General features: G+C 41.3%; 1 protein-coding gene across 1 annotated transcript in view; it reads left to right on the forward strand.

Annotated features, from left to right (window-relative positions):
• terb1 (telomere repeat binding bouquet formation protein 1) overlaps positions 1-23409 on the forward strand; it is a 173577-nt gene that overhangs the window by 97050 nt on the left and 53118 nt on the right. The window contains exons 16-19 of the mRNA XM_087996134.1: positions 935-1036; positions 5949-6113; positions 14990-15103; positions 17573-17686. Coding sequence (XP_087852260.1) covers positions 935-1036; positions 5949-6113; positions 14990-15103; positions 17573-17686 — 495 coding nt within the window. The remainder of the gene's footprint in view (positions 1-934; positions 1037-5948; positions 6114-14989; positions 15104-17572; positions 17687-23409) is intronic.

The following is a 23409-nucleotide window of genomic DNA, read 5'->3' on the forward strand; positions in this document are numbered from 1 at the left end:
GTCAGATACTTGATTTTGGAACTCCCTACTCTCATCTTCTTCTGTACCTGTCCTACAATTTTGGTTTCCTTCCCCCTGCTGTATTAATTCAAATCCACCTTAATAGCTTTAGAGAATTTCCCACCCAGGATATTGGTACCCCTCTGGTTTAGATGAAGACCATCCTGTTTGTAGGGGACTCAGTAAACATTTTCTTATTACTTTGCTGATCCATTGGAACTCTCCTATTCATGTAGGACCTGGTGTGGGACCTAGAAATGTGTTAACAATCCATTGTGTATAGTAAAATTGAAGCTTTAGGCAGATTTATACTTCAAACTATTTAAAAATGCACACTGGAAAATACATCCCATTAAATTGCACCAGAGAGTGCACGTTCCAGGTTCAACTGCTGAGCTGAGTTAGTTCATCTCAATGAGGAGATAAAAGATGTTTGGTATTCTTGCAGTATACAAGAGAAAGACAGATTGAGGTTTGTTAGAAATCTGGAGATTTGTGTTACTGATTAGGTGATGCCAACTGTGGAACTCTGTGATTTGGCTTTCTGTTACCTCAGGGCACTTGCAGTCATTTGTTAGTGTTTCAGTCACACCTTAGCTGCAATTGATTAATCCATCAATGACTTGGGACCCAGATTGGTCTGTATGGTTTGGCTATTTATTATTTTAACCAGCTAAGATTCCAATTTCATGATCTTAGACAGTTCCACTGGGTTAACCATAAGGATGGTTCTTGATAGAAAGAGTAAGAGAAAATAACCCAGACAACTCTTACGCTCTCGCTTGCCTCCTGATACAGAAATATAAATGCAGAGAATTTGATGATTGATTGTGAATCCTATCAGTTAGGTCCAAAAGAAAAGCATCACTTTTATAGTAATGAGTAAAATACAGAATTAATTATGTTCAATATCTTATTGATATCCTTTTTACAGATTCACTTAATCTGTGTTCAGATTTAATTAATATTGAAATCACTAGCACTCTTACCAGTCCTGCACCATCACTTACTGCAGGCCAAGATTTCCGATGCTCAGGTATGTCCTTTAACTGTTACGTTTTATTTTTACCTTCTCTTGTACATGCTGTGTCTTAAGTTATTTTTCTCAGCCATTATTCATTTTATTTTGTAATCTGGTTAATGGAAATTGAGTTGTCTTCTAGGATAGTTTATGTACACATAGAAGAAATGAAGTCAGGTTTCTTAAGTTAGCATTTGTGAAATATCTGGCCAACAGGCAGCTTATAGTCATTACAGCACAGATGGGGGCTATTCGGCCAGAGGAGTCCATGCTGTGCTCTGGAGACCAATCCAGTCAGTCCCATTCCTCTGTTCTATTCCCACAGCCTGGTGACTCATCCAGTCTAAGCATACCCAGCCTATCAATTTTCACCCAATCCATCACTTCTACCATCATTCTGTCACCACGTTTGTGTGTACTTCCACATTTGTACATGCCCATGCACTGAGGAGATTACAGTTCTCCCGTCCAACCCTAAGACTAATAGGTAATAGATCTGAATTGTAAGCTATCCCTTGTAAACATAGAGAAAATAATAATGAATGCTGGAGCTATAAAAATAAAAGATTCAATTAGTTTCTTGCTTTTAAGCTAACATTTCTGACCTGAGCTGCTGCAGTGTTCCAGTGAAGCCAAATGCAAGCTGGAGGAACAGCATCTTGTTTTCCACTCAGGCACTTTACAGACTTCAGGATTCAACAGTGAATTCAACTATGTGCATTCTGTCCTATAATTCCAGACAAGTTCCACTGTGTTTTGTTGACATAGATTTGCTATCAGCAAAGTCAACAGGTTTTTTACTATTTATTGATCAAGGGTTGTTATTAAACGTGAGAGGATGCAGAAGAGATTTACAAGAATGTTGCCAGGACTGGAGGGTTTGAGTTATAGGGAGAGGCTAAAAAGGCTGTGACTTTTTTCCCTAGAGCATCCGAAGCTGAGTGATTACCTTAATAAAGATTTGTAAAATCATTATGGGCATTAATAGGGTGAATAACTAAGGTCATTTTCCTAGGGTGAGGGAGTCCAAAACTAGAGGGCATAGCTTTAAGATGAGAAGGGAAAGATTTAAAAAAGGAGGAAAGATTTAAAAAAGGAGGAACTTTTTCACACAGACTGTGGTGCATGTATGGAATGAGCTGCCAGAGGAAGTGGTGGAGGCTGGTCCAATTACAACATTTAAAAGGCATCTGGATTGTTATATGAATAGGAAGGGCTTAGAAGGATATGGGCCAGATGCTAGCAAATGGGACAGGGTCAGATGGGGATGTCTGGTTGGCACAGTGAGCTTGACCAAAGTGTCGTTTCCATGCAATATGTCTATGACTCTGACATCTATTTTGCATCTATTTATAGAGTCGTGCAACACAGTAACAGGCTCTTTGACCCAACTGATGCATGCTGACCAGGTTTCCTAAACTGAACTAGTCCCATTTGCCTGTGTTAGGCCTATATCCTTTTGAATCTTTACTATCCAAATGTACCTGTCCAAATGTCTTTTAAATGTTGTAATTGTACTCATCTCTACCACTTCCTTTGGCAGCTCATTCCATACATGCACCACCCGCTGTGAAAACGTTGTTCCTCAGGTCCTTTTTAAATCTTTCCACTCTCATCTTAAACCTATCCCCTTTCATTTAGGACTCTCCTATCCTGAGGAACGGATTTTGGCTATTCCATATCTTTGCACTCCATGATTTTATAAACTTCTTTAATGTCACCTCTCGTCTCCTACACTCTAGTGAAAAATGTTCCAGCCTATCCAGCCACTCCTTACAACTCAAAGCCTCCAGTCTCAGTAACATCCTGGAAAATCTTTTTGAACCTTTTCCGGTTTAATAACATGCTTCCTATAGCAAGGTGATCAGAATTGTACACAGTACTCCAAATGTGGCCATACCAATATCTTGTACAGCCATAACCTGATGTCCTAACTCTTGTACTCAGTGCTCTGATCAATGAAGGCAAGTGTGCCAAATGCCTTCTTCACCAATCTCTGTCTGTGACGTCACTTTCAAGGAACTATGTACCTACACCCCTCGCTCTCTCTGTTCAATAGCACTCCAACACTCCCCAGGACACTATCACTAACTGTGTAAGTCCTGCCCTGGTTTGACTTAACAAAATGCAATACTTCACATTTATCTAAATTAAATTCCATCTGTCATTCCTTGGCTGACTAGCCCAGTTGATCATGATCCTGTTGTATTCTTCAATAACTTTTCTCACCGTTCACTATACCACCAATTTTGGTGTCATCCACAAACTTATTAACCATTGCTCCTATATTCTCATCCAAATTGTTTAAATAAATTATGAACAACAGTGGACCCAGCACCAGTCCTTGTGGCACATCACTATGGTCACAGGCCTCCAGTCTGAGCAACAAGCTTCTATACCACCTTCTGTCTCCTAATGTCAAGCCAATTTTGTATCCAATTGGCTAGCTCTTCCTGAATCTAACATTACTAACCAGTCTACCATGCAGAACCTTGTTGAAGGCCTTACTAAAGTCATGTAGACAACGTCTACCAATCTGCCTTCATCTATATTCTTGGTCACCTCTTCAAAAAACTCAAATCAAGTTTGGGAGACATAAAGCATAAAGCCACACTGGCTATCCCTAATCAATCATTGCCTTTCCAAATGCTTGTCGATCCTGTCTCGTATGATCCCCTCCAACAACATATCCATCACTGACATCAGACTTACTAATCTGTCTTTTCCTTGCAGACTTTCTTCAATAATGGCATAACATTAGCCACCTCCAGTCTTCCAGCATCTCATCCATGGCTGTCGATGATGCAAATATCTTTGCTAGGGACCCTACAATTTCTTTCCTAGTTTCCCACATTGTCCCAAGATACACTTGATCAGGTCCCCTAGATTTATCTACCTTTATGTGTCTTAAGATCTCCAGCACCTCCTGTTCTGTAATGTGGAGTCTTTTCAAGACATTACTATTTATTTACCTCCTCTGCTACCATTAGTACTTGCTTTACTTTTTCTTCTGGGCATCCTCACCACTTATTCATCCTCCCTGAATTCAATAGCATGAAAGCCAAAATTTTCCAGACTCCTTCAATTCCATATCGGCTTTGAAATGTTAACTTTGTTTCGCTTTCCACAAATGCTATCAGATTTGCAGCATTTTTCCAACACTTAGAATCACAGAGTCATATGGTACAGAAACAGACCCATTGATCCAACCAGTCTATGCCAAACATAAGCCTTCAACAAGGCTCTGCATGGTAGACTGGTAATGTTAGATCACATGGGATTCAGGAAGAACTAGCCAATTGAACATAAGCTAAGTTGGTTCGACCTGCCTGAGCTTTGCCCATATCCCTCCAAATATTTCTTGTTCATGTATCTATCCAAATGCCTTTTAAACATTGTAACTGTACCTGTATCCACCATTTTATTTGGAACTTCATCTCACACACGAACCACTGTCTGTGTAAAACATTTGCCCCTCATGTCTTTTTAAAATCTTTCTCCTCTTACCTTAAAAATATGCCCCAAGTCTTGAAAGCCCCCACCCAAGGGAAAAGATATCTGCCATTCTTATCTGTACCCTTCATGATTTTATAAACCTTTATAAGGTTGCCCCTCAACTTCCTACACTCCAGTGGAAAAATTCCCAGTCTACCCAGCCTTGCCTTACAGCTCAAACCCTCCATTCCCAGTACATCCTGGTAAATTTCTTCTGAAACCTCTCCAGCTGAATACTATCCTACCTATAACAAGGCGATCGGAACCAGACAGTACTGCAGAAGAGGCCTCTCCAATGTCCTATAACTTCAAAGTAATGCCCCAACTCCTACATTCAAAGATCTGAGCAATGAAGGCAAGCATGCCAAATGCCCTCTTAACTGCATGCTATTTCATGTTCAATTAATCATATAGCGTGTTGTGAAAGCATTTGGAATAAGTACTATCCAGCTATATTTCTGATTGATTGAGTCCACTTTTCATGCATTTGAAAAATTTATCCAGTTTCGTTGAATTCCTTTTAGAAAACCAGTTACGGTAGAGATCATAATTTGGATGCTGCAAATAGCCATAGCATCTCTGGGCTAAAGATGTAAAAAACAGTTTGGATTTCAAGGTCTTGGCACTGTGCAGTAAACCCTTTTAGAAATTGTGTGTGTGTGTACGTACATGTGGTCATTAAATGAAGCCCCAGGATTACTGAATAACCTGAACCTTACTGCCTGGGTATACATATGAAGAATTACACTTGAGAGAGATCCCAGCTAATGATTATTAGCCACAGTATCAAACTGTAGCACAAAATCTGAGCCTGTCACGTAATGGGGACAAAATTGAAAAGTGTCTGTCAGACAAACCCAGTGGGTTGGTCAGCCACTGAAAGAGCACGTTAAAAATTCTATGAAGTCCTTTGTCGCTGTTATTCATCAATAATTATTCTTTGCCCATCTTCCCCAAATCCAATGGAGTATTGTATAGTGGCATCTGGTACACTGGTGCCTTATTTAAATGGCCAACCTTCATTAGTAAAGTTAGTCCATTCTCATCAACAAAGATCATTGTTAATATTAGAAACCATGTGTGATGTTAATTATTTTGTGTCTTAAATGCAATATATTTCAAAACCTACATATGGGCACAGAGTTAAACACAGGTGGCATGGACTTTTGAGTCTAAAGATATTACGTTTCCAACCCAGCTGATATTCTTACCAGTATCACTAACATTACTAATTGGATCCTGTTTAGAAAACTAATAAATTGATTCTGATTTTACCTGCTTAACTGTCAAGGGAACTGGGACACAAACATTTCAGCTTTCAGTGGCCTGAACTCAATAAAGTAACATTTTCAAAACTGTGATAAGTAAAATAAGCCTAGTGCCAAAAATTTCTTGTTGAAAATTCTCATCTATCTTGTTTAATATTTAATAGGTTGTTCAACAGTAGCAGCATCCCTGAATAGTAGAAATTTCTGTAAAATTCTTCAGTTGTGTCCCAATAAATGTGATCGACACAAAGTGATTCAAGAATGTGAAGATAGGTACAAAAAGGAATTAAAGAAGTTATTAACCTGTTACAGTTCTATGACTGACAAAAGTAAGCAATCAGTTTATCAACCTTAAGAATAGCTATAGACTGCATTCAAATAAATATCTGTACACCCTAACTGTTGCATTGAGATTTGGGGATTGTCAGGGAGCAATGCCTGCAACACAATGCAAAGAGAAACCTTTTAGTTTGCAGGCTAACATTGGAACCTATGTTGACACAGCACAAACTTTTCAATACAGTAGCAACAACATAGATAAAAATCGAAAGAACTGCAGATGCTGCAAATAAGAGACAGAAATTACTCTAGCCCAGATAACATGTTGGCCAATCTCTCCTATGCTTTCTTTATTGCAGTCACATCCTTCCTACTGTGTGATGATCAGAACTACACACAGTACTCCAGCTGTGGCCTAATTAATGTTATAAACAACTCCATCAAATCTCCTTGCTGTTGTATTCAGTATCTTGACAAAAAAAGGCAAATTTCCTACATTCCTTCTTAACTACTATATCTACCTGTCCTGCTGCTTCAAGGATCTATAGACATACAGACCAAAATTCCTCTGATCCTCTCTACTTCCTCGGATTCTACCGCTCAAGACTCCCTTGCTTTTTTAGTTCTCCCAAAATGCATCACCTCTCACTTTACAATTTTAAAACCTATTTGCCACTGTTCCGTCAATCTGACCAGCCAGTTTATATTATCTAAGGCTTCCCTTGACAAATTAAATGTAATTTGTTAGACATGGCTTCCCCTTACAAAGCCATTCTGACTATCCTTGCTTATCCCTTGGTTTTCCAAGTGGGCATGATGTGGAGGTGCCAGTGTTGGAGCGGGGTGGACAAAGTTAAAAATCACACAACACCAGGTTATAGTCCAACAGGTTTAATTTGAAGTACTAGCTTTCAGAGCGCTGCTCTTTCTCATCGGGTAACTAGTGTTGTGTGATTTTTTAACATTTTCCAGGCGGAGATTAATTCAGTCCCTCAGAATGTTTTCCAATAGTTTCCCTACAACATGATAGTCTTATTGGCCTGTAGTTTCATGATTTATCCATACCACCCTTCTTAAATAATGGTACTATATTATCTGTCCTCCAGTCCTCTGGCACCCCTTCCTTGGCCAAGAGGATCTGAAAATAACTGCATTCATGGGGAATTTCCCCTCTTGCCCTTGCCATTGTTTTCTTCAATTGGAAATTGCATGTGCAAAATGGAGATCATGATTCAATGTTTCTTGGCCACACTATGACCTGAGGAAGATCACTTCTGGTGCCAAACCAATCATTAAAGACGCAACAGCTCCGAGCAATGCTAGGAGAGTACTGCTCTGCTCTGGTAGAGACCTGGGAAAATATGGATTACATCGCATCTATTCCAATGACTTCATGATATTTCTGTCCAGTTTTTGATGTGTATTCTGATGTTTATGATTTTGCTATTTAGAAATATCTGGTCTTTGCTACATATTTTTCTCTTGCCAGCTTAGCTGAGAATGTAAGATTTTGACTTGGAAAAGTTTGGTTGTGAACTTTTATTTTACCTCATAATTCTTCCACAAGTGCAGAGCTTGTGATCAGATTCCTATCTACAATATTAATGTTGAATTTCCAAGCACACAAGAACCTGAGAAGTATCAGAGATTAACTTTCAGCAGCACTGTTGACTACCATGTTATGGAGAAAATACAAATAAGTGGACTTCTATCCATTTAAAATATCTTCTATCATTGGCAAGTGGGAGAAATTGAGAAAATGGATGAAAAATAGTGAGATTGTATTTTACAGTATGTATTATTGTGTAGTATATTATACTGGTTTAATCACAGCTATTTAACGATTCCTTGAAGGATAGGATTTTATCCTTTAAGCAATTTATCTACTCTGTTGTAATGTATTTAATAACATTATTATTTGAGAAGTTAAGTTTTAAAGTGGAGGAAAAATGGATTTTAGTTTTCAGTTCGATGAAGATATCAGAAAATAATTTTGAATATTGAGTAAAAACAGCATTTACAAGTAGTTATGTAACTTAAACGAAATGAACTGCAGGCATCTGGGGGATAATTGCTAAGGTGTTTGTTGTCCTGTCTTGAATTATTTACCCCCAAAAAGAGCATCAGGCAGGGGTTGGGGCTGTGTGGAAAATTTCATGTAGAGAGAAGAGATCCATAACAGTAAAAGTGCTATTAATAACAGTCTTCAAGTAGTCAGGTTCGGGTTGAAGTCCTGAGTTACTTAGAAACCAATGACAAGAAAGCTCCAGGAACAGAGGGGTCTGGGAATATCAGAGAGGAAGATGTCCAGAAGGCTGTTGAAGACATGAGTTTGGTAAACCCATGTTCGGTAATAAGTGAGCAGAGTTATAGCTTGTTTTAAGAGTGTCAGCTCGGCGAACAGAACCACAACAATTATTATTTGCATTTTTCTTTAGTGTAATAAACTTTAATGGTCTTTTGTTAAAAATACATTGGAAACTCTTGTAAGTACTTTCAGTGATTGACGTCTATGGTAAACAAAAAGAAAATTAAAACTCGTGGTCTGTCAAGCTAGGTTTCACTCTGGAACTAATGTGCCCAGTATTTTAATCAGTGGGGATCAGAACACTGTTCTGAAGCTAAAAACATGGTAATGGACATTTTTGCCTACTTTATAAAGTTATATATATAAAATTATCTGAGTAAAGGTCTAAAAATAAACAAATAAAAGATTTGATGCCACTTCTTGTGTCGTATCACAATGCAGTTTCCAGATTATTGTAGATTTAAAGAACTCATGTCACATTGCTGCTGAACTCGGTCCAAGTTTGTTGTAGAATATAAAACATGCACGTAAAGTAATATTTGCACATTTAAAAATTGTTTCTTTGTTTTAAAAATGTAAAACTTCAAAACCATTTGAATTTTCTTTAGAAAATTCAGTACTCAAAAGGGTTGCTACACTAAACAAAATTCAGCACATACAGACAGCAGAGAGTTATGGTCAAGTCTGAACCAGTAGGTTTGCCTAATGGAACATTTTAAGCCATTTTTCAGCATCTGGTAATCTCCCATAAGCCTTGATGTCTCAACTCTTTAAAAAACCAGGAAGTGTGTTATTTTACCCTTGTGTACTCAGTGAGTTAGCCAATAAATGTAGATATGTCTTTTTTGACATTCTACAAATCTAGGGCTTTTCATGACGTGAAGCCTAAAGCCAAAGCTCTTTACTGCTTCTGAAGTTTCAGCAGGCTTTTACTTTGATGCGATTACTTCTGCCCTGTAAAACAGGAGTCATAATTCAGAGTAAAGAAGTCAGCAGTTGTAATTTATTGAAAACAAGAATGCCTTTGGTATGAAAAACAGAATTATACACTGAAGCAGAATTAGTATGCTCCGAAGTCAGGCCTTTGATTGTAACCCATGAATTTTTCTATTAGTAGTATATATGGTAGATGACAAGATGTCAAACAGTCAAATTTTGAAAAACAAAATCAGAATATCTTGCAGATTATAGCTATAGATCAAAGCATCCGTGAAAAGCTCAATGAGATATATTTTGTGAATGTTGTATTGAAGTACTCTTACAAGTAGAAATGTATTTCTGGACATCATAGACTCTAAGTGCACATGGTAAAAGCACACAGTAATATTGCAGCTTATTTCACAAATATCTGGTGTATTTTTCATTTCCTGATACATTTCTCATGCTCCTCTCCTGAAGTTGCTTACTGATCCTACGATATGATTCCATAGGTATGTGCTGGCCAGCAGTATCATCCAATTCCTCCTCCATGTGGTGGTCCCTCAGAATGAAGATGGCTTTTGCCCATGCTAAGACTTGCACATGGAAAGGCCATTGTGCTGCAGCAGCCTCATGATTCTGGCTGAACAAGAAACCCCCTTGCTTACTGCCAACTATAGGCATATCAGAAGGACATATAGATGGATAATCAACCTGTTCAGCCATATTTGATGGCCATTTATTCCTAAGGGGACTTGAAACCAAAGTTTCTGACCTAAAGGTAGGGACTGTACGCACTGCATCTCAAGACCTCTCAATTCTTCATATGTGAACTCAGATAATAGATAGAATTCAATCACTTCACCTCCATGCTACCAGCCTCACTAACTAAAACTTGTGTTGAGGATCAAGATAACACTTTAAAGTTCCTTTCATAGAGTCGAGATGTACAGCACGGAAACAGACTCTTTGGTCCAACTCATCCATGCCGGCCATATATCCTAAATTAATCTAGTCCCATTTGCCAGCACTTGGGCTATATCCTTCTAAACCCCTCCCATTCAATTTCAAAGTTGTAATTGTACCAGCCTCCACCTTCCTCTGGCAGCTCATTCCATACACGCACCACCCTCTGCGTAAAAAGTTTGTCCCTTAGATCCCTTTTAAATCTTTTCCCTCTCACTTTAAACCTATGCCGTCTAGTTCTGGACTCCCCTCCTACCCCAGGGAAAAGACCTCGTCTATTTACTCTATCCATGCCCCTCAAGATTTTATAAACCTGTATCAGGTCATCCCTCAGCCTCTGACGCTCCAGGGAAAACAGTCCCAGCCTATTCAACCTCTCCCTATAGCTAAAACCCTTCAACCCTGGCAACATCTTTTCTGAACTCTTTCAGGTTTCTCAATATCCTTCTGATAGGAGGGAGGCCAGAATTGCACACAATATTCCATAAGTGGCCTAATCAATGTGCTGTACAGCCACAACATGATCTCCCAATTCCTATGCTCAATGCTCTGATCAATAAAGACAAACATACCAAACACCTTCTTCACTATCCTGTCTACCTGTGATTCCACTTTCAAGGAACTATGAACCTGTACTCCAAGGTTTCTTTGTTCAGCAACGCACCCCAGGACTTTACCATGAAGTATATAAGTCCTGCCTTGATTTGCCTTTCCAAAATGTAGCACCTCACATTTATCTAAATTAAACTCCATCTGCCACTCCTCACTTTGTTTGATTAGCCTTGTTTCTTCTTTCCTCCATGTTACATTCAGATGTTTATATGTAACCATTTCACTTCTCATTTGTTATTTAATTTTCTCTCCCCTCCCACCCTGTCACATCTTTTACATGTCCATCTTTCTCGAGTTGTGATGAAAGGTCACTCAAATTGAAATATTAACTCTCTTTCTTGCCACAGATGCTACCTGACTAGCTGAGTTTCTCCAGGACTTTTTGTGCTTAATTAAAATTTCTGGCAACTACAGTAATTTGATTCTGTTTAATACTTGGTATCCTAGTGTGTTACACCATTTGTTCTTCATTTCATCCTGATATCCTGGAACCATTTTGTGTAGTTTCCTGGCTGGAGGTGAGGGTCTGCAATCATTTGGTGTAGACATTGTCCACTTTCTGGTGTTCTTGGGAGATCTGAGCTCACTGCAATCCCAAATCTTCCTCAGGTGGACCTCCAGAAAAGTGTAAAAGACCTGGGGACAGCCTTACCAGGTCTCCCATCCACCCATGAGGTTGCTGCAGATTGAAAAACCCAAGTGCTGCTAAACTTTTCTGAAACATCCTGTGGTCCCTTTAATTAGAAATCTTTCCTCTGACAGAACGAATGCTTCTCTGTAATGAGTGCAGCTCCCTTTTAAGAGACACAAGCTCACTGAAGTAGATGCCCAGATGTACTCTCTTTGTTTCACTCCCTATAGAGACCATTAACTTTTTTTAAGAGAGACGAGTTTCCCTGAAACAGATGGAAAAAACTAAAACGACAGTATTTCACATTATAAGACTTTCATTGAAACCAACTAAAATCATCTCGTATCAAATACTACTTAATAGGCAACTAATGCACAAATTTGAAGAATAGATAAACACCAAAAGAACTGCGGATGCTGAAAATCAGAAACAAAACAGAAATTGCTGGAAAATCTCAGCAGGTCTGGCAGAACATGTCTGAGGAAGGGCTATTGAAACCGAAACATTAAGATTAGATTCCCATTGTGTGGAAACAGGCCCCTTGGCCCAACCAGTCCACACCGACTCTGTGAAGAGTAACCCACCCAGACCCATTTCCCTCTGACTAATGCACCTAATGCTATAGGCAATTTAGCACAGCCAATTCACCTGACCTGCACATCTTTGGACTGTGGGAGGAAACTGGAGCACCCAGAGGAAACCCACACAGACACAGGGAGAATGTGCAAACTCCACACAGACAGTCAGCTGAGGCTGGTTTCGAACCTGGGATCCTGGTGCTGTGAGGCTGCAGTCCTGACCACTGAGCCACCGTGCCACCCCACAATAATTAACTCTGATTTCTCTCCACTGATGTTGCCAGATCTGCGTTTGTTAAAGAATAGGTTCTTCTTCATTAACCTAATACAATCAAATATGTGGTACAGCATGTTTTTTTTACATTTCCCCACATCTCTGTGTGGATAGTGATGCAGGTAGTCTCAGAGTACTCCAGGATTCTAGCAGGCCTTTTTCTCGCTGCTGTGCCCTGTCCAACCTTGCAGTGCTCTTCGAAAATTGTTCCACCCATTTGGATTACTCCAGCCCTTGCTTCACCTGTAAGGCTCACTCCTCCTATGTCAAAACGTCTGGTGAATCCTGTTCTTTTCGAAAAGCATTCTGCTTAGTTGTTAGAACCAAAATAGTTCACCCTGCTCTTCACGGCAGCAACTGCTATTTTTGCCACACAGTCATTATTCCTTTATTTCTCTGTTTCACACTGGTGCTGTCCCACATGTAAAAACTGTCTATTGATTTTCAATTGGTTTCAGTTCCAGATCCATAGGCCTGTTTTCCTGGCAGTGTTAGTGTAATGTGGTGCTGGAAAAGCACAGCAGGTCAGGCAGCATCTGAGGAGCAGGAGAATCGACATTTTGGGGAAAAGCCCTTCATCCACCTTTTCAGTATGTTCTAGTTTTCCTTAATTTAACAGAGACATTTTAAAACATAACCATCTTCAGAACCCTGCATTCATAACAATCGTAGAACATGCAGCAATTAGCAATCATTGTGCTTAGCTGAACACTGCAATCATACAAGTGAGGCACCATAAAGCTCGTGTGCTGCCTGATTCAACAGCAACTGGGCTCAGCTAATCCTAAATTTGATTCTGGCTCCAGGGTAAAGGAATAGTCAGCTTTTAGCTCTTTGAATTGTGATTTCACAAAGAGTGTTACATATTTCCTTCACTGGACTTAATTTTTTGTAGTGTTTTTGAAAGCAATGCAATAGCTCAAATTTGTGGTGGCGTAAATATTTTAGAAATGGAAATGTGTTGCTGGAAAAGCGCAGCAGGTCAGGCAGCATCTAGGGAACAGGAGAATCGACGTTTCGGGCATTAGCCCTTCTTCAGGAATGAGGAAAGTTGGTCCAGCAGGCTAAGATAAAAGATAGGGAGGAGGGACTTGGGGGAGGGGCGTCGGAAATGTGATAGGTGGAAAGAGGTCAAGGTGAGGGTGATAGGTCAGACTGGGGTGGGGGCGGAGAGGTCGGGAAGAAGATTGCAGGTTAGGAAGGCGGTGCTGAATTTGATGGATTTGACTGAGACAGGCTGGGGGGAGGGGAAATGAGGAAACTGGTGAAATCCGAGTTCATCCCTTGTGGTTGGAGGGTTCCTAGCCGGAAGATGAGGCGTTCTTCCTCCAACCGTCGTTTCGCTGTGGTCTGACGATGGAGGAGTCCAAAGACCTGCATATCCTTGGTGGAGTGGGAGGGGGAATTGAAATGTTGAGCTACAGGGTGGTTGGGTTGGTTGGTCCGGGTGTCCCAGAGGTGTTCCCTGAAACGCTCCGCAAGCAGGCGGCCCGTCTCCCCAATATAGAGGAGACCACATCGGGTGCAAAGGATGCAATAGATGATATGTGTGGAGGTACAGGTGAATCTGTGGCAGACATGGAAGTTTCCTTTGGGGCCTTGGAGGGAGGTGAGGGGGGAGGTGTGGGCGCAAGTCTTGCACCTCCTGCGGTTGCAGGGGAAGGTGCCGGGAGTGGAGGTTGGGTTGGTGGGGGGTGTGGATCTGACGAGGGAGTCACGGAGGGAGTGGTCTTTACGGAATGCTGATAGGGGAGGGGAGGGAAATATATCCTTGGTGGTGGGGTCCGTTTGGAGGTGGCGGAAATGGCGGCGGATGATGCGCTGTACATGGAGGTTAGTGGGGTGGTAGGTGAGGACCAGTGGGGTTCTGTCCTGGTGGCGGTTGGAGGGGCGGGGTTCAAGGGCGGAGGATCGGGAAGTGGAAGAGATGCGGTGGAGGGCATCGTCGACCACGTCGGGGGGGAAATTGCGGTCCTTGATGGCCTCCTTCTTCAAGGACCGCAATTTCCCCCCCGAAATTGCTGTAATACAGCTTCTGTAAAATGTCAGGCTTAAGTAGGTGATCTCAGTTGAATCTGCAGTGTAGTGTAAAGGAGGTTCGACATTTTACAAGGTGCAATCTTTTGGATGAGATGCTAGAACCAAATCTGCCTATGGAAGCATATGTAATAAAAGCTCTGACACTTTCTAATGAAGAGCTGGCAAGTGTTCTGATGTATTATCCAACAATCCCTCCAACAGAATGAAAAAGAAACAGATTAACTTATCCATTTTCTGCTTATGTGACATTCCTTCCCACAAGTCTTCTCTACCTACACAAGAACAATTTCTGATTCAAAAGTGTACTCTTTATGAAGTGCTTTGGGACATTGTGAGATCAAGATCTTGTAGTGTGGTTTTTCACTCACTTTGAAAATCCTTGAATTCATCTGTCAGTGACCGTTTCATTCAAAAGTTCTAGAGTAGGGCTTTCAGTGTAGGACTTTGTGAAATTCATTTTTAGATATGAATTAACTTTTTACGGCAATGATTGTGGTATGATAATCTTGATCGGGAAATCTTGATTATGATAAATTTTATTTGTGAATTGCAAATGCTTTACAATGTTACAAGATTTCTAACCATGATTTAATCTGTAGAGAATCTTCTGACTCCAATCAAGAAAGCTGCATCTCACATGACAAATTTCCACACACAGCATTCAGATTTTCTAATCAAGCCTAAACCATCTGTGAACAATTTTCACACAAAAAGTAAGTAAATCTTGCTGTTGGGTACTGGATCACACCTTTGGGTCCTGGGCTCAAATTCAGTTTAATGTCCATTTCTTTGTACACAGCCCAAAGATGTGCAGGTTAGGTGGTTTGGCAATACTAAGTTGTACATTAGGTGGACGAGCCATGGTAAAAAATAATGTAAAGGTTTACGGGGATAGGGTGGGGTGGTAGTTCCGGGTGGGATAGTCTTTGGAGGTTGGTGCAAACTCAAATGGCTGAATGACCTCTTTCTTTAAGGATTCTGTGATTCTATGCATCAGAAGGACTGTTCCCTTAAAGGGTCCACACAGTGCAATAAGCCAACTCTACACAGTAAACAGAATTTAGAGGAAACATTGGTTGGAATATATCCATTACAATTTTGCAAGCGATCAAGTAGTCTGTGCCCATGTTTAGTATGACTTAAACAACGTTCAGGCTTGGACTCAGACAAGTCTGGTTCTGGGATTTAGATGTTTCAGTGAAAACAGAGAAGATGGTAAAAGAGGTGGAGGTGTGGCATTCTTAGTCAAGGACAGTATTATGGCTGCAGAAAGGACGTTTGAGGACTTGTCAACTGAGGTAGTATGAGCTGAGATTAGAAAGAGGAAAGGTGAGGTCACCCTGTTAGGAGTTTTCTCTCGGCCTCCGAATAGTTCCAGAGATGCAGAAGAAAGGATAACAAAGATGATTCTCGTAGGAGCAAGAGTGACAGGGTAGTTGTTATGGGGGACTTCAACTTCCCAAATACTAACCAGGAATACTATAGTTCAAGTACTTTAAATGGGTCAGTTTTTGACCATTGTGTGCAGGAGGGTTTTCTGACACAATATGTAGACAGGTCTACAAGGGATGAGGCCACATTAGATTGATACTGGGTAATGAACCTGGCCAGGTATTAGATTTGGAGGTAAGTGAGCACTTTGGTGATAGAGACCATAATTCGGTTATGTTTACTTTAGCAATAGAAAGGGATAGGTATATGCCAGAGGGCAGGAATTACAGCTGGTGGAAAGGCAATTACAATGCGATTAGGTAAGATTTAGAATGCATAGAATGGGGAAGGAAACTGCAGGGCATGGGCACAATAGAAATGTGGAGTTTATTCAAGGAACAGCTACTGTGTGTCCTTGATAAGTATATACCTGTCAGGCAGGGAGGAAGTTGTCAAGTGCCGGAGTTGTGGTTTACTAAGAAAGTTGGATTTCTTGTCAAGAGGAAGAAGAAGGCTTATGTTAGGATGAGATGTGAACGCTCAATTAGGGCGATTGAAAGTTCCACGGTAGCCAGGAAAGATCTAAAGAGAGAGCTAAGACGAGCAAGGAGGGGACATGAGAAGTTGTTGGCGGATATGATCAGGGAAAACCCTAAAGCTTTCTATAGGTATATAAGGGATTAAAGAATGACTGAAGTAAGATTAGGGCCAATCAAGGACAGGAGTGGGAAGTTGTGCGTGAAGTCAGAGGAGATAGGGGAAGCGCTAAATGAATACTTATCGTCAGTATTCACACTGGAAAAAGACAATGTTGTCGAAAAGAATACAGAGACACAGGCTACTAGACTAGATGGGATTGAGATTCACAAGGAGGCGTTATTAGAAATTCTGGAAAGTGTGAAAATAGATAAATCCCCTGGGTCTGATGGGATTTATCCTTGGATTCTCTGGGAAGCTAGGGGGGAGATTGCCAAGCCTTTGGCTTTGATCTTTATGTTGTGATTGTCTACAGGAATAGTACCAGAAGACTGGAGGATAGCAAATATGGTTCCCCTGTTCAAGAAGGGGATTAGAGACAACCCTGGAAATTACAGACCAGTGAGCCTCAATTTGGTTGTGGGTAAAATATTGGAAAAGGTTATAAGAAATAGTACTTATAATCATCTCATTAGGAATAAATTGATTAGGGATAGTCAATACGATTTTATGAAGGGTAGGTCATGCCTTACAAACCTTATTGAGTTCTTTGAGAAGGTGACCAAACAGGTGGATGAGGGTAAAGCGGTTGATGTGGTGTATGTGGATTTCAGTAAGGCATTTGATAAAGTTCCCCATGGTAGGCTATTGCACAAAACATGGAGGCATGGGATTGAGAGTTATTTAGCGGTTTGGATCAGAAATTGGCTGGCTGAAAGAAGAAAGGGTGGTGGTTGATGGGAAATGTTCATCCTGGAGTTCAGTTACTAGTGGGGTATCACAAGGATCTGTTTTGGGGCCACTGCTGTTTGTCAGTTTTATAAAATACCTGGATAAGGGCATAGAAGGATGGGTTAGTAAATTTGTGGATGACACTAAGGTCGGTGGAGTTGTGGACAATGCAAGAAGGTAGTTCAATAACATCTCAAATAGGAATGAACAGTGATCAGTGACCATTTTAGCAGTGCCCACATCTCATCATTATGATCAATTTTATATATGATTTTTAAGTACATTGTAACATTATAATGATTGTTATAATGTTTTTTATGTAGAGATTCTGTTGACTCCAATCCAAAAAACGGCATCTCACATGACGAATTACTGCAGACAACAAACAAATTTTATAACTTGGCCTAAGCCATCTACAAAAGATGTTAACGTAACTCGTAAGTATGGTTCTTCCTGCTGGGTACTGAATTATATCTTTTGAGTTCTGGGTTCAATTTCAGTTCAGTTGTGTTATAACAATGATGATTGCCAAGCAAACCATGATCTAAACATGACTAATAGTGAAAGAAAAGTCCTACCGAAAATACAAGTTGTTCCACATAGAGACGTTTACAATGGGTCTTGCCTTTTTAGCATGATCTCAGATTTCTGAAGCTTTCCCTAAAGGCACGCTGCATTCTCCTGCTCAAACCTGACACGGCATTCAACCTCATCTCATATGAGTTAAGAATATTTAGTGGGCTTCAGTCATTGCATCCACTTTGCCAATCCCCCCGAATTCAGATTTTAAAAAAAATATGAGATCTTATGGAGATAAAATTTTCATAAGGTAAGATCTGCTGTCTAAGTGTAAAATTGTTTAATGAGAAAGTTAAATTTAACTAGTAAGACTGTACAAGTTTAAGGAAGACTAAGGAAATTTAAATCATGGCAGGTGAGGTCAGCCAAGTGAAATGGGTGTTCTATCTCTTATAGGGAGTCACAGGCCCCAGCAGAATCCTAGATGACCACAAGTGCAGGAATGTATTCCCACCCTCACAAACTTGAGCTCTGGGTTTTGGACCTTAAGCGTGGCTGGAGACACTATGGCACATCTGCGAGACTGAGAACTTTGTGGATTGCACATTTAGAGAAGTGATTACACCACTGCCGAAGGGATTGAATCAAAGAAGGGAATGGGTTACAACCAGGCATGGTGTTCTTTGGTGCCAGAGTCAAGTATGTCACTGAGTGGCTACAGGGCACCATGAAGGGGGAGGGTGATAAGACAAAGGTGGAGGTACAAACAATATAGTTAGAATGAGGGGTGAGGTCTTGCATCAGAAGTTCGGGGAGCTAGATAGTTGATTAAGAAGAGGTGATGGTCTGGTGGTATTATTGCTGAACTATTAATTTAGAGACCCAGGTAATGTTCTAGAGTCCAGGATGGAACCAACATCCTTTGGAAAGGTTTGCTAGTGCTGCTGGGAGGAGTTTAAATTAGTTCAGCAGCGGCAGGGGGTCACATTGTATTAGTGTGTCAGTGTGCTAGTTGGGGGGAATAACTTACCAGGGATAAGCCATGATTTGGAGATGCCGGTGTTGGACTGGGGTGTACAAAGTTAAAAATCACACAACACCAAGTTATATAATCCAACAGGTTTAATTGGAAGCACTAGCTTTCGGATGCCGCTCCTTCATCAGTTGGTTCACCAGGAATAAGCCATGGGATACAGGTCTCTGGCACATAGTCTGTCCCTATTGCTCAGAAGGGAAGGGGGGAGAAGAGCAGAGCATTAGTCATTGGGGACTCCATAGTTAGGGGGACAGACAGAAGATTCTGTGGGAATGAGAGAAACTCACAGTTGGTGTGTTGCCTCCCAGGTTCGTGATGTCTCAGATCGTGTTTTCGAGATCCTTGCCAGGGAGGGGGAGCAGCGGCACCAATGGTCACATAGGCACCAATGACATAGGTTGGAGATAGTGATCACAATTCGGTTACGATTACTTTAGTGATGGAAATGGATAGGAGTGTACCACAGGGCAGGAGTTATGGCTGGGGGAAAGGCAATTATGATGCGAATAGGTAAGATTCAGCATGCATAGAATGGGGAAAGAAGCTGCAGGGGCTGGGCACAATTGAAGTGTGGAGCTTGATCAAGGAACAGCTACTGCGTGTCCTTGATAAGTATGTACCTGTCAGGCAGGGAGGAAGTGGTCAAGCGAGGGAATCGCGAGGGAACTAAAGAAGTTGAATTTCTTGTCAAGAGAAAGAAGGAGGCTTATGTGAGGATGAGACATGAAAGCTCAGTTAGAGCGCTTGAGAGTTACAAGTTAGCCAGGAAAGACCTAAAGAGAGAGCTGAGAAGAGCCAGGAGAGGACATGAAAAGTCTTTGGCAGGTAGGATCAAGGAAAATCCTAAAGCTTTCTGTAGGTATGTCAGGGATAAAAAAAAATGACTAGAGTAAGATTAGGGCCAGTCAAGGACAGTACTGGGAAGTTATGTATGGAATCCGAGGAGATAGGAGAGGCAGCAAATGAATATTTTTTGTTAGTATTTCCACAGCAAAAAGACAATGTTGTTGAGGATACTGAGATAGACTGAGACTGAGATTGAGGCTATTATACTAGGCAGGATTGAGGTTCATAACGAGAAGGTGTTAGCAATTCTGGAGAGTGTGAAAATAGATCAGTTTTCTGGCTGGATGGGATTTATCCAAGGATTCTCTGTGAAGCTAGGAAGGAAATTGCAGAACCTTTAGCGTTGATCTTTATTTTGTCATTGATTAGAGTGGGGCTGGCAAAGCACAGCAGGTCAGGCAGCATCCGAGGAGCAGGAAAATCGACGTTTTGGGCAAAGCTTTTCTTGCTCCTCGGATGCTGTCTAACCTGCTGAGCTTTTCCAGCACCACTCTCATCTAGACTCTGATTTCCAGCATCTGTAGTCCTCACTTTTGCCTTTATTTCATCATTGTCTATAGGAATAGTGATAGAAGACTGGCGGATAGCAAATGTTGTCCCCTTGTTCAAGAAGGGGAGTAGGGACAACCCCAGTAAGTATAGTCCATTGAGCCTTACTTTGGTTGTGGGTAAAGTGTTGGAAAGGATTATAAAAGATAGGATTTATAATCATCTAGAAAGGAATAATTTGATTAGGAATAGTCAACACGGTTTTGTGAAGGGTAGGTTGTGCCTCACAGACCTTATTGAGTTCTTTGAGAATGTGACCAAACAGGTGGATGAGGATAAAATGGTTGATGGCTGTATATGGATTTCAGTAAAACGTTTGATATGGTTCCCCACAGTAGGCAATTGCAGAAAATATAGAGACATGGGATTGAGAGTGATTGGATCAGAAATTGGTTTGCTGAAAGAAGACAGAGGGTGGTGATTGATGGGAAATGTTCATCCTGGAGTTCAGTTACTAGTGGGGTACCACAAGGATCTGTTTTGGGGCCACTGCTATTTGTCATTTTTATAAAAGACCTTGATAAGGACCTGGAAGGATAGGTTAGAAAATTTGCGGATGACACTAAGGTCGGTGGAGTTGTGGAATGCAGAAGGATGTTGCAGGTTACAGAGGGACATAGATAAGCTACAGAACTTAGTGGCTGAGTGGTGGCAAATTGAGTTCAATGTGGAAAAGTGTGAGTTTATTCACTTTGGAAGGAGTAACAGGAATACAGAGTACTGGGCTAATGGTAATGTGGATGAGCAGGGACACTTCGTACATAGATCCCTGAAAGTTGCCACCCAAGTTGATAGGGTTGTTAAGAAGGCATACAGTGTGTTAGATTTTATTGGTAGAGGGATTGAGTTTCGGAACCGTGAGGTCATGTTGCAGCTGTACAAAACTATGGTGCGGCCGCACTTGGAGTATTGCGTACAGTTCCGGTCACTGCATTATAGGAAGGATGTGGAAGCATTGGAAAGACTGAAGAGGAGATTTACCACGATGTTGTCTGGTATGGAGGGAAGGTCTTATGAGGAAAGGCTGAGGGACTTGAGGCTGTTTTTGTTAGAAAGAAGAAGGTTGAGAGGTGACTTAATAGAGACATATAAGATGATCAGAGGAGTAGATAAGGTGGACATTGTGAGTCTTTTTTCTCAGATGGTGATGGCTAGCACGAGGGGACATAACTTTAAATTGAGGGGTGATAGACAAAGGAAAGAGGTCAGAGGTAGTTTCTTTACTCAGAGAGTAGCAGGGGTGTGGAATGTACTGTCTGCAACAGTAGTAGACTCGCCAACTTTAAGAGCATTTAAATAGTCATTGGATAAACATATGAATGATAATGGGATAGTGTAGGTTGGATGGGCTTCAAGTTGGTTTCACAGGTTGGTGCAACATCAAGTGCTGAAGGGCCTGTACAGCGCTGTTCTACATTCCATGTTCATTAGCCATACAGCGTAACTTAGAAAAGAAACCATGTGGACCAAGTTCAGATACGTGGTATATCAAGGGAGTAAGGCATGGTTGGGTGGCCTGTACTTTAATGGCAGGAGTATTAGGGGTAAGGCAGATGAGTTAAGGGCATGGATTGACACATGGAATTACAATATTGTTGCCATCACACAGATCTGGTGGAGGGGGTGGCATTACTGGCAACTTGACATTCTGGGACATAAGATCTCCAGATAAGACAGTGGAGGGTGCACAAATGAAGGTAGTGTTAGTTAGGGAGGCAGTTATTGTAGTAAGTGAAATAACTCCCCAGAGGCTGGTATCCCATCACCAATCACCATTTATTTACATGTGGAAAGTCCTTAAAACTGATCCAGCTCCTTCAGAACCAGCTCTCAGAGTGCCAGCATGTATGAAACTCCTGTTTTTATCTACCTCTTAACATCCCCAGTCAAGGAACTCATATTCTATGAAATCCACCTGGCTGACTTTGTTACAATCACTACATCCCTATCCTTCTGAGTCCAAGGACATAGTCCAGTTCTTTTTCTTGTTCCTTCTGGGATGTTTTAGCACCGGGCCAAGTTCCTCTGACTCTGCCTCAGATACAGGCAGCATGCAACAAACAATAGCTCGCCTCTTGCGCCTGCAGCATCTCAGAAAAAAAATTCATCCTCTTCTTCAGGTGGCAAAGGCATCAAAGCAGTGAGATCTGCCATGTCTCTCTCTTCAACAGAGGGAGAGGGAGAACCCAAGAGTTCTGCCAGACTTTCCGATTCTTCCAAGGAGCCCAAGCACATTTTGCTCCCACCTCATTTGTGAGTTTGCAGCTTTCAAATGGTCTACATCGCTCCAGCTCAAACTTTTTACATCACTAGACCTGACCTTGTGTCAACCATGCCTCTTATCCTTTCAGCGTCATTTCTGTGGTTCCTACACCAAACCTCAGCTCCTGAAGTGAATTATTTCTCGCAGAACCTTGTGTCTGGCATTGGCATTCCTGATGCTGGTTCATCCTCCACCTGTAAGGTCCGGGAAGATCAGATTTAATCTGGTGCAGAGTCTCCTCCCCATTGGTAACTCTGCTGGAGCTATCCCTATAGTTGCATGACAGCGTGATCTGTACTCAAATAGGAACAAGGACAGTTTGGTATCTAGTGAAGCTGTAGGCTGCTCCTCGGATGCTGCCTGAACTGCTGTGCTTTTCCAGCACCATTCTAATCTAGACTCTGGTTTCCAGCACCTGCAGTCATTGTTTCTACCTGGCTGTTTCTTTAGCCTGCCTTCAAGGTTTGGACTGCTCTTTCTGCCATTGAATGATGGATGTTCTGGAACAGTCCTTATGCATCGAATGCAATTGGACATTAGGAAATACTCAAATTCCCTACTGGTAAATGATGGCCAGTGAATTGGAACCATCCAGGACCCCATGTTTTGCAAAAGATGCATGCAGATTTTCCATTGTCACCCCCATATTTGATGAATGAGCTCTATACACGTCCTGCCATTTTGAGTGGGGATCCTCAATGCCTAAGAGCATTGAACCCATGAAAGGACCTGGGCAACCGATGTGTAACCAAATCCAGGGTTTACCCTCCCATTCACACAAATGTGGGGAAGCTGTTGGCGGTAACATCTGTTCTTGTTGGCACTCTGGGGACTGACCCACCAACATGGCTATGTCTGCATCCAATCCTGGCCACCAAACATAACTTCTCGCCAACAGCTTCATTCAGCCAAATGCACCATCGAAAACATTTTATCTGGGTGTGTCA

Source organism: Chiloscyllium plagiosum, unplaced genomic scaffold (genome assembly GCF_037043375.1).
Source record: "Chiloscyllium plagiosum isolate Xiang-an unplaced genomic scaffold, Cpla_swu_hap1 HiC_scaffold_17, whole genome shotgun sequence".
Taxonomy (NCBI): Eukaryota; Metazoa; Chordata; class Chondrichthyes; order Orectolobiformes; family Hemiscylliidae; genus Chiloscyllium; species Chiloscyllium plagiosum.